At 45.8% G+C, this 12,609-nt stretch overlaps 1 protein-coding gene across 4 annotated transcripts in view; it reads right to left on the reverse strand.

Annotated features, from left to right (window-relative positions):
• Positions 1-12,609, reverse strand: part of ARHGAP26 (Rho GTPase activating protein 26) — a 415,746-nt gene that overhangs the window by 6,725 nt on the left and 396,412 nt on the right. For all 4 annotated transcript variants that reach the window (XM_046667198.1, XM_046667197.1, XM_046667196.1 and 1 more), the window contains one exon: positions 7,241-7,332. In XM_046667198.1, coding sequence (XP_046523154.1) covers positions 7,241-7,332 — 92 coding nt within the window. The remainder of the gene's footprint in view (positions 1-7,240; positions 7,333-12,609) is intronic.

The following is a 12,609-nucleotide window of genomic DNA, read 5'->3' on the forward strand; positions in this document are numbered from 1 at the left end:
TGCCCCTAAGGTACTAGCATCCAAATACCTCTGGCCTTCTGCCCCATCTATCCTGTGGATGCTGTCAAGATCACTTCAGTTTCTGTACCTATGAAGTAGTGATAACAAAACTCTCCATCAGTGGATTCTTGTGAGGGTAAAGGAGGCAGCACTCAGCACAGAGCCAGGACACAGTAAATGCTCAGTACGGGATAGATAGTCAGTAGGGCACCCTGCATCATTTGACCAGTCACTTGGACTGGTCAGCAAGACTCTCCTCTGGTTAAAACCTGGGTAAGGGCCTGGTCTTAACATCCACCTAAGTTTTGGGAAATCTCAAATGTTCAGAACCAAAAACAAACAAATCAAACTCACTGCCCAAAATAAAAGACCTAGAAAGAATAACCAACCAACCAAACAAAATAAGAAACAGAAAAAGACCCCTCCCACTTTATGGCAAAGCTCCTAGCAGAGTCGTGACTCCAATAGATGCATTGAGTCCATCTCTTTCAGACATTCTCCCTTCCTGGTCAGCTGTTCAAACACAGCTTGGGTGCTAAGGTGGTAACTTCTGCAAACATTAGAAATGGAATTTGCAGAGTAAGGGAAGAATCAGAGGGGACAAAGGAGACACGCTGAACTGGAGAACAAGAGCTATGTCATAGGGGATGGCAGGGGACCACGCAGGCTTTGGGTCAGACTGCTGACTCCGTGGAGTCTTCATCAGGCTTTAGTAAGGCGTGATACCAGACCACGTGCATAGACTCGCCTGGATGCTTATTAAAACTGTAGGTGCCTGGGCCCCAGAGAACATCAGTTAAAGCAGACTCTCCAAGAGCTGGCCCAGGGTCTGTATTTTAACTTGTTCACAGAAAGTTGAGCTATAACTTTTCTGTGCCAAAATGCCTCTGCAATGAGGGTGGTAATAAGAATTAAAATGCAAATTCTCATTAACTAATGGAGGAGAGAGGCAGCACCAGATGCCCGCCTTCTTTCTGTTGTCCTCTGTTTCGTGTACCCACACTTGAAGGCTTGGCTGAAGCCCCACCTCCTTCATAAATACCATCACAGAATCCCATCTTCCTGCTCCACACTCCCGGAAGGCCCACAGTACATTCCACATATTATTCATGGGTCCTATCAATGCTGTTCAAGTGTGTTAAGCTTTGCTTCTCTAACTAGTTTCCAGTGCATTTTAATTTGTATTCTATCACTCAACATTCTTAATGATTCCTCTCTGTCTGGTGAATTATAAAGACAGAAGCTAACAACTAGAAATGGTGCCTGGGAAGCAGCCGTGGTCTCAGAGCTTTGATACATATTGACTCATTTGATCCTAAAGACCCTAGCTTGTGCTATTATTATCATCCCTATTTTATAGATGAGAAAATTAAGGCTCAGAGAGGTAAATTAATTTGTGCAGGGTCACAATGGTAAAACTAGAATTTGAATCCAACTTGTTTGACTCCAGAGACCAAGCCCTTTTCCACTACATTATGCCTCTATTCAACTGGAAAATGTGGTCCTTGAGGATAGGAATGCTGATACATATGTTGAGCACATACTAAGCGGCAGGCCCTTTGCTAAAAGCTTCACCTGCATCACCTCCATTCACCTTCAGAATTACTATGGAGTTAGTTCTGCTATTATCCTCATTTTACTCTTGAGAAACTGAGGCTCAGAGATGTTAAGCATCTTGCCCAACACTATATAGCTGGTAGACGATGGAGGTAGATCTGAACCCAGGACATCTGATCCCAGGGTCTGTGGTCTTAACCATTACCACTTTTGCCTAGCCCAATGTTCTGGACATTGAAGATGCTCATAAGTGCCTGCTGGGCTGAATTGTGCCAATCTCCAACTTTCTGAATTGGACGAGTGTCCAATGTGCTATATAAACACACAAGGTGTTGCAGCGAGCTGCCTGGGCAGCTCTCTAGCCCAGCAAGCATATGATAAATATAAGCTGTTGCTGACACGGGTGTGCTTCCTGCCAACTACTTTCTCTCAGCTCTATCCATATATACATCATACACCCCTGCAAGCACAACTCATGCTCTCTCCCCTCCTTCGCTCACTGTGGACAAGGAGCAAGCGCGTGACTAAGATCTCTAATGGCTTGCTGCCCCAAGGGGAAGAAGCACTGGCTGGAAGGGGCACAGACCCCTGGTTAGTTGAATGCCTTTACTCATTTAACAAACGTTTATTAAGCCCCTACCATGTGCTAGACACTGTGCTAGGTCCCTGCACACAGTACAGAGCAAGCAGACAAGATTCTGCTCCCGGGGAGGGACAATCTATAATAAACAAGCATATAATTTTAGGTAGCGATGAGGGGAGAGAAAAAGACTGGGAGAGGGATGTGGTTGGGTGGGTGGGAAGGAGCTCAAAAACCTCAAATCTAAACGACCCAAAGGAGCCAGACACGCAGTGGGGAACAGAAGTGCAGAGGCCCTGAGATGGGGAAAGCTTGGTGTGATTTAACAGTGGTTTGAAAATTTTTCTTAAAGAGCCAGATTGTAAATGTGTGTAACTCTGCCATTGTAGTGTCATAGATGGTATATAAACAAGAAGGCGTGGGTGGCCCTGTTCCAATGAAGTTTTATTTACAAAAACGGGCAGTGGGCTGGGTTTAACCTGCAGGCCAGGGGTTGCCGACCCTATCTGAGAACATAAAGAAGGCCTGTGAAGCTGCAGTATATCGGGGGAGGGTGAGATGGGGGCCAACGGGGCAGGAGCCGGACTGTGGAGGTCCTCGTCAATAATTCTGGGAACAACGGAGGCCACTGGAGTTTTTGAAGCAGGAGAATAACATGTTGTGATTTTTGTTTTTCAAAGACCACTCTGGCTGCTGTGTAAAGAAGGGATTATGGGGGCAAGAGTGGACATGATGAGACCGGTTGGGCAGCTGGTGGAGATGCCCAGGTGAGGGATGGAGGTAGCCTGGGTTTGGCAATAAACATGGCTGGGGAGGCTGAAAGACTCCACCGAGGACACTCCCATAGCCCCACTGCCTGAGATGTTCTCTGTCAGCAAAGAAACCTGGGGCAGCCCTGCCTTGCTCTCACGCTGCACCCTGTACCCCGGAAATGAATGGATCCAGCCCATCCCAAACCTTGATGAAAGTATCCCAAGAACCCAATCTTAGTGAATTTTCCAGGTATCACTAATCGTGTGGCTTCAAGATGACTGTAATGTTCCTGAGAACATGAGTTATTTCTCTTTCCAGTTACTCTTTGAGGCGCTCTTGGTGAAGTGGACAGTTTCCTAGTAGATTGGCAAGGGCTGACACTAGAGTTAGTTCCAAGTATTGCACATCCATTCCCTACTGCACAAAGTCCGAAAGCTGACGGAGCAGCCACTCCGGATTCATAGCATGGGCCCCTGGAACCCAAAGGCTTGGAAATTAATCATTACGAAACAACAGACTTTCCCCTCAAGGCATCCCTCCCTCTTCCTCCTCCTTAGTCATTCTTCCTGATCCTGAAAAAGAAAACACACACACACACACACATACACTCACACTCACTCACTCTCTGTCATAAGGAGACTCTTCTGATTGGTCTGATGATTTAATCTGGCAGCTACAGAGCATTCAACTTAAATAGCACTTACCTAGAATCTACAGCAAGAAACTAACAAGAGACAGAACAAGGAAAAATATCTCCCTACCTAAGGTGTTAGAAGAATGCCTGATACTTTCTAAAAATCAGACCTCATAAGACATTATCAGCCAAACCAATCTAAAAAGTGTTTTAACATTTTGTCAGATCTTTCTTCGACTGCAGCTCAGTCAACACTGAGAATTGTTTTCTTTGGGGTTTAATTTGGCCTTTTGCTCTTCAGGGAATTTGAAAGGTCACTGGCATTGCTTGTTAAAAATAAACTAGTGTCAATGAACTCTGCCTTGATTCCCAGAGACCACAGGAAGGCTCGCATAAGGCTTCTGACTCGTTAAACCAAACCTCTCTCCTGCTCTCATTTATCATGATAGGATTTACGACGATTATCAAATTGTGGGGTGGGCGTAGTCATAGAACCTGCTACGCACAGCAGCCTGCTGGGAAAGAAAGGACTCGGCAGGTAAAAATCACCCATGTATCTTTTCTTTTCTTATTTTGGTTAGCTACTTCAAAAAGGAGACTTATGGGCCGGCCCGGTGGTACAGCGGTTAAGTTCGCACGTTCTGCTCCTCGGCGGCCTGGGGTTCGCCAGTTCGGATCCCGGGTGCAGACATGGCACCGCTTGGCACGCCATGCTGTGGTAGGCGTCCCACATAGAAAGTAGAGAAAGATGGGCACGCATGTTAGCTCAGGGCCAGTCTTCCTCAGCAAAAGGAGGAGGATTGGCAGTAGTTAGCTCAGGGCTAATCTTCCTCAAGAAAAAAAAAGAAAAAAGGAGACTTAGAAGATGGTGGGAATATAAAATAGTGCAAACCCTTTGTAAAACAGTTTGGCAGTTCCTTAAACAACTAAAGGCAGAGTTACTGTATCACCCAGCAACCTTACTCCTGGGTATGTCGCCAAGAGAACTGAAAACATAAGATCTCACAAAAACTTGTACACGAATGTTTATAGCAGCATTACTCATAAAAGCCAAAAAATGGAAACAGTCAAATGTCCATCAACTGATGAATGGATAAGTGTGGTATACCCACATGACAGAATAGTATTCAGCCATAAAAAGGAATGAAGTTCGATACATGACACAACATGAACCCTGAAAATATTATGAAAGAAGCCAGTTATAAAGACCCCACGCTGTATAATTCCACTTACATGAAATATCTAGGGCAGGCAAATTTAGAGAGGCAGGAAGTAGCTTAGTGGTTGCCTAGGGTTGGATGAAGGAGGGTTGGGGTAAATGGGGCATGACTGCTGAAGGGTACAGGATTTCTTTTGGGGGCGATGAAGATATTCTGGAATTAGATAGTGGCAACGGTTGCACAACTTTGAATATACTAAAACCTACTGAATTGTATAGTTTAAATGGGTAAATTGTATAGCATGTGGATATCTTAATAAAGCTGTTAAAAAAAAATGGAAGGCTGCACTCAAGAAAAAGAGTCACAAACAAGACACACATGCACACATATACCTTTTGAGAGCTTAAACTAATTCTGCCCCTGGGATGAGAGGTCCTTTATGTTGTCAGAGTGAATAGCTGATAGGAACATGGCAGTCCCTTGCCCATGTGAGCAGTGAATTGGGGTTTAGAGCACAGACCTTTAGACTCTGGATTCACCTGTATATGTGGGGATCTCTCAAATCCTGCTCATCTGTAGGCAGAAGCCTGTCTCTGCTGACAGAGCGGGATACAGAAGCCCCTGCAGGCAGCGCATTCCGGTTTGTCTGCCATGAAAATTGTGTCATGTTATGGCTGGGCTATGACTCTCCCACCTGGGCCTGTGCAGGGATACTCGCCAGTGACATGGTTTTGGATAGCCTTCAGGGGACCCACTTCACCTGCAGGTCCGCTGGGGTCTGAAAGCTCCAGCTGCTGACAGAGAAGAGGAAGCTGGCTGGCTTGCGCCTTGGTTTGTAAAGGGCCCGAATAAAAGTAAAAGGGGCAAAGGTTTAAGGACAGTGCTTTGGGCCCTGAGAACCATCAGAGAGAATGCGGGCCCAGCAGGCCACATGCAGTTATGGGCTCACCCCACTCCACTGGCTCAGAAGGCCCAGTGCCAAGTGTGACCTGGGAATCCGCCAGGTGCTCTGTGATCTCTTTCCCATTCTGTCCACTCAGGCCTGGTTAACATCTCTGCCACGCTGAATGCAGGGGCTGGGCACACAGGGATGCCCCTTTGCACGTGGATGCAGTCAAGGCTGATCTCCAGGAGCCCAGCTCTGTTCTGGCTTGGACCTCGAGGCCCTTATGGATAGCCAGGACCCACCCAGGAGGTCAAGGTGCAGCACCTACTGCCCAGCCGAGAGCCACGCCTGGGGCATATCAGCTGAAGGGGAAACTGTTACTGTGAACTATGAGAGTGTCAGGGTCTTTTTCTAAGACAGACCTAACGATGACGATGATCATAACAATAATAACGATAACAGAATATTGACTGCTTAAGGTATTGAGTACTATTTTAAATACGTAATGTACGTTATCTCAATTTTCTCTCATGAGCCCTATAAGGTAGGTAATGTTATCTTTATATGATGGGGGAGGCACAGAGAAATTAAGTGACTGCTTGAGGTTACACAGGAGCAAGTGGCCAAGCCAGAACCCTTACTTTGGTTTCCTGAATCTAGACTTACACTCTCCAGTGCTGTGTGGAGCCTTGGCTGCCCTGTATTTCTGGGTCTCAGGCAGGCAGTAGGAGGCGGGGTCTAGGCCAAGGTGGGGCTGCCCGGCCGTGATGGGGAGCGACTGGGCAGTGCACACTCACCTCTTTCTGGGGACTTTGTCCCCAACCCACCTGAGGTCAAGAACTGAGCCAGAGAAAATGTCCAGTTCCAGAAATCGGGCGGCTGCTTTTGCTTTGAGCAAAAAAACCAGACCCTTTCACCCAGGGATCCAGAAAGAGTATCCCCAAAGGAGAACTTCATCTGGGGAAAATCTTAGCGGTAACAGAAACTTGGGCTTTTCCTCAGAATTCTGATTTTTCTCTTAGGTCAATGATAAGTTATGACAAATTATGACATGAGTTCTCACTCTAAAAAACAATACTTTTTTTTTTTTAAATTTAGGGAGGAAAACAAACAAAAAGGAACAAGAAGACTATGCTCCCAACAGTTAGGGGGAGGACGAGCAGGGGCACAGTGAGGTTTATCGGCCTGGAGCTTGCCCAATACCCTGCCATCTCGGAAAGTGGCTTCACCTGCTGTAGATAATGAATGCCACCAAACCCAAGAGGAAGGGGTCCCAGAATCTGTGGCCTCAATCTCTGCCCTGACCGTCTGACCACCGGCAGGATCCTCGTTCTCTACTCCTTTATCTCCTACCCTCTGTCCAGCCTCCAGACTCGAAAAGCCACTGCCAGGTGCGGGGCTGAGTCCTGTGCAGGTACAATGGCATTTAATGTCTACAACTCCTCGATGAGACTCCCTCGGTCAGAGTGAAGAGCTGATACCCCCGTCTCCTCTTGACAGTGCCCCTGAAGTCCCACTGCTGCTCTCTAATTTTGGGAAAAGACACACCTCAGCTCCTTTTCAGTCTTACCTGTTCTACTGAGATTTTTCCTTAGGTAGGAACTTTGAAAAACGCCAGTTATTTATTTGCTTTTCCCCCCCAAATCTTTGCGAGGGGATGAGAAACTCACCATTATCGAAGACCGTGCCTGCTGTGAATGAGAGTTCCGAGTCATGTTCAGCTTTGCAGGCATACAAGGCTTTCGCCTTCCGGAACGGTGTGCTGTGTGAAAACAGGTTTATTTAGCAATTGTTTTAAACCCTCTGAAAACCCCAAATATTAATCTCTCTTCTTTCCCTTTTCCTGCAAATCACCTTGTCCTCTCTGGTTGGAAGAGCCTGACAAGGCAGCCAGATGGCAAAACACGAAGTGGAAAAGTTGCAAAGGTCACCAGAGAAAAATGAGAAATATTCAGAGAAAAGCCATAAGCCCTGAGAAACCACACTTCTTGGGGGTCACCTTGTGTCACGTTAAAACTTTCTATAGGAGTTACAACGGCTGAACACTGGGAGGGCAGGCAGGGCCTCATTTGTGGAGCAGGAGTAGCTCGGGAGGAGGGGGGTGGGGGCAGGAAGAACTTCCAAGTTGCTCTGGAGAACACTCCCAACAGACCCTCTTGAAAGTCGGCAATGCTCAGTGGGTCAAAAGGAGAAATTCTAGCAAAGTCAGGTTTCGGCTTCACCCACGGGCTGACATGAGCTCTTCCAGATGTTACTTATTTCTCATTGGGCTGGTGGAGCAGGATTCCAGAGCTGGAACTCCCCGACCCCCAGGGTAGGGCAGGGAATAGACAAGGTGTGTGTGTGTGAGCAGTTAAACACGTGTGCATGAGCGCACACATGAACGCGTATGGGGAGTGCGGGAAGGAAGAAGGGAGAGCGGGGCAGAATGCATTTTTCTTTCCCTTCTCGTATCCAAGGAGTGTTGTCAACCACTCTCATTGTGCATCAGAATCACCTGGGGAACTTTTAGAAAATGTAGATGTCTGGGTTCTACCCTGACTTGCAGATATAAATATAGGCATCAGCATTTTTAAAAAGCTCTTCAAGTGATTCTAGTATGCAACCAGGGCTGAGAATCATCATTCTAAATCAGGGGTTGGCAAACTCTGTAAAGGGCCAGACAGTAAATATTTTAGGCTTTGTGGGCCATATGGTCTCTGACGCAATTGCTCAACTCTGCACTGCAGCATGAAAGCAGCCACAGTCAACACATAACGGAATTGGCGTGGCTGTGTCCATCCAAACTTTATCTACAAAAAACAGGTGGTGGGCCGGATTTGACCCAGGGGCCACAGTTTGCTAATCCGTGTTCTAGACAGTAAGTTGTAAGAACTGGGAAATCCTATTTTCTATCTTTTTTTTTTACCTTCTATCAACTTTTGCTTTGGTAGTCAACTAGTTTCAAACAATCTATGGACTTGTCAAGGGTCATAAGAAAACTGACATTTAATAGTGAAAACTTGGCTCTTTATTTTCCAAAAGCAATCCCTTCTCCCTCCAAGCCATCCAAGGAAGCCCATTTAGGGACTCAAGGACAGAATAAAAAAAAGAACAAGTAGGTCCTCTGGGTTAGACAGTTATTCAAGGGATATATATTATTTACTTTATTGTCATTCGACTAATTAAAAGCCTCAAGGAACCAGTGACGCCAAACCTCCTGTGGTGCACTGATTTCCAGTAGCCAAATAAGATTTAACTGAAGAATGGCTTGGTCTCAGGTAAACAGACAGAATCAGAAGGGGCAGGGCGTCTTGGGTTATTATGCAACTGTTGTTCTCGGAGTCACCAAGTCCAGCTTCCCTTTGGGAAAGAGGAGCCATGGACGGATGGACACCTACACCAGGCCAGTCATCTGAAACATCCAGTCTTGGCTCCATGAAAACAAAGAAAAGATGACTTAAAAGGTCTCTTGTCAGGATGACCAGAGTAAATGATCATCCAGAATTTGTTGCCAGGGTGCAGTTTACTGTTCTCTCCGGTCCTCTAGTAGCCAAGAGATGATGGCAGGTGGGAGAAAATTGGGGAAGTGGGAGAAAATGAAGTGAGTCCTCTGGGAATGAAGGGAAGAGAGCTTTAGGATTCATCAGCTCCAACTGGAAAATAGCTCTTCCTGTCTAATTATTTTAAAGTCAGAATAAAGGTCAGGGCAAGGGGCACATTCTGTGATCTAAGTAAACCAAGTCTGCATGTTGGCCAGCAAGGGCCAAACATCCAATGCGCAGCTTTCCAGAGAGGAAAAAAAAGTTTTTCTTTGAGGGAGTAGGGAGCAGAGAGGAGGAGCCACCTGGTTGTGCAAAGTACTTAAACAGCCAAAGTTCCTTACTAACAGGCAAAGACAGCCTGTCATGACATGGAAGGTGGAAGGAGAATCCAGTCAACATTAGCCAGGGCCACTGGACCTTGAGGTGGGTAGAGAGCAAAAAGACCAGGGACGGGGAAATAAAAGGTGAGGGAAAGATCATCTGAGGCAAGATTCCTCCAGCTGGATTTTCATAGGGGTTACTTATTAACTGCATGAAATAAAGGGAATGGGACAAGACAGGGGCCAGCCAGGGAAACCACCTGGAGTATCTGGCAAGAAGAAAGCAAAGGGAATGGTCTCAGGTGCCCAAGATTACCATTCAAGAGGAATAGTTTCCCAATAATATTAGGCTTTTGGAATTGAATAATGAAGAGACAATAAAATGGCACATTAAAAATAAAAACAAAGGTCAGGTGACTGAGGCTATGAGAAGCGCTTTTCCCGAGGACCCCGTCCCCTTAGGACGCCCAGAAATGGGAGGGATGGTGGAGGGATGCTTTTACAAGGACCACTCCTGTTCCTTAGCACGAGAGCTGCCAAGTAAAATACACGACACCTAGTTAAATTTGAATTTCAGATAAATGATGAATACTTTTTTTGTACGAGTATGTCCCAAATATTGCATGGGACATACTTACACTAAAAAAACCAATTTGTTGTTTAACTACAATTCAGATTTAACTGGGTGTTCTGTATCTTTATTTTATTTGCTAAATCTGGCAACCTTACTCAGGGGAAAGTCTTATCTTTTTAAGTCTGTCAGCCAACCAGTCCAGAGTCCCATGCCAAACTCCCTCTCAAAAACCTTGAGCAGTTTGCTTTAGGTAGGGTTCCTACCAAAACAGATCCTGTTGGCACAGAGGTTATATTTGCATGCTTTGGCTCTGATTAAAAAAATAAAAAATCCCCAGCAAGAATCTTTGGTTCTTTGGCTCCCTGGCTCCCACTTCTTTGCAGTGCCTCTCAACACTAGACACAGAGAGCCTAGGGTGCTCCTTGGCTGCTCCTGTGACAGTGCCCTTCAGACCTCAGCTGGGCCTTCAAGGGCACGAACAAGTTTGGAACCTTCTGCTAGTTCATTTTTAATTTTCGCCTCTGAGCATGGCACGAGGCCAGGAAAGCACTCAGAGGAGTTTCCCTCAAATGCCCTTGCAAGCCTTGCAAAATGACAACCCACTCTCCATTGTACGGCACCACAGGGAGGTGGGGCCAGCTAGACTGGCAGAGTGCAACGGCTGGATCTTATAGGCACACTTTCCAGGGGCCCCCGTGCAAATACAAGTTACGAGTTTGGGGCTGGCAGCTTTTCACTTTTACAAGTGAAAGGAAAGGGAAATGTGAAGGGAATGCTCCTCTAGGACCTTCACTCTCTGTGCTGTGAAAGGCATCTTAGTTCCTGAGCTTGAACTAACAAGAAATACTTTGAAGAGGGAAGAGGAAGCCGTTTCCAGAGGAGACGTTATGTAGAAGTTCATGGGGCCATTAATTAGGTCTAATTAAGTATTTATTTTGAAAAGCTCTGCCCAGGGAAAGAAATCTGAAGCTTTATGTCCTGGAACTGGATGTGGGGGAAGGCCTCACTGAACCTGAATAAAGGGTATATGCCCCCACCTCTTGGGGCCACATTGCAACAGTGGTTAGGGGATTGTGGCCCTCTCTGTTGGCTAGCTCTGATGCGCTAGCTCCCCAGCAGCGTCCCTATCCGTGCTCACCTTGGCACACATATTTAGCTCAGTGACAGCCAATTCCAAGCCTTACTCTGCCTTGCCTATTTCAAAATGGTAGGTTCCTAAAGGATTGTAGAACAGCATTGTCAAATGGTGCTATTTTAATGATGGTCAGAGTGGGCAGTACTGAGTAACCAAGACCTGAGGTGAGCAGATTGTATTGCCACTGTCCTTTGTCAACCTGGAAACATTTTGGGAGATGGAAAGGAGAAGCTAGAGAAAAAAACCTGGAAATATCTTGGGAGATGGAAGAAGTGGAGAAGTAGAGAGGTGGAGATATTGGACAGGCAACAGGGCCTCAAAGCTCAGAGACAAAAAAAAGTGAATACCCTCAAGCAGAGGGTACATTTCAGTTTTTCAGCTGAATGATTCTACTGCCTTGAGGCCCTACCCGGTTCTGTCCAAGGGTCCAGTGTTTTGGAGATTTTACTCCCTTTGATCAAAATGAAGGAGCCGTATTCTCCCAATGCCCAAGTCTCTCTTATGAATGTGTGAGGCATTTTGGAAGGTGACTGTCTCTGGTCACTGTAGTTTGCTCTGGTTCAGGTCTTCTTGGGGCCATCAGTGATCCTACCACAACAATTCATGCCATAGCTGGTATCCTAGAAAGTTAATATCCCCCAAAGAGCCCAGAATATGTCTAAGAAATAATTCATAAATAACTTGAGTGTCAAGAAAACATGATCTGAATTTTTACCTTATTCCCAGGGTGAGGATAAAAGGATATACTGTAAAGCTATATTTCCCATCTTCTAGGGCAAAGCTAGACAGAAAACCTAGAAGAGCAGGCCAAGCTTTGAGGCTGGGAATTGCATGGAAACTTAAATTTGGGGTTACCCATAGGTTTGGAGGAAAGAGCACAGGGCTGAGGGCAAGAAGTCCTGAATTCTGGATTGGCTCTCATTTGATCATGTGACTGTGTACAAATCACCCCTCTGTGCTTTAGTTTTCTTTCTCTATAATAGAGTTCAGGCCATTTCTCCTCTCATTCTCACATGAGGAAAGGATGAAATGAAAGATATGAAAGCGCCTAGAGGAGAACAAAGTAATGTGTGTGTGTGTGTGTATTTATACATAAATAGCATGGGACTTTCTTTTTTTAAAAGTATAATAACAGCGTTATAAATTATTTAAGCCTCTCTGCTGGACTCACCCCTTAGGAAAAAACCAGCTATGGGAAAAAGATGCACAAGAAATTACTGCCAAGGCCCAAAATGCTTATGATGCCTATAATTGGGCTCTACATTCTGGTTGTTTGACAGCAGAGAGACACACGCAGGGGACCTACACAGCAGAGGGATCCTGCAGGATCTTTATTAATTCTTTTCCTGGATTTAAACAGCTTCTTTTCTCTAAAGAGTTCAAGTGCAAAGAATTAAGTCTGGATGTCATCAAAGCAGGGAAAACTATAGCACAGCCCTTGGGGAGAGAAACTAGGTCAACCCTGTTCCCATGAGAGCTAAGGGTT

Source organism: Equus quagga, chromosome 7, assembly GCF_021613505.1.
Source record: "Equus quagga isolate Etosha38 chromosome 7, UCLA_HA_Equagga_1.0, whole genome shotgun sequence".
Taxonomy (NCBI): Eukaryota; Metazoa; Chordata; class Mammalia; order Perissodactyla; family Equidae; genus Equus; species Equus quagga.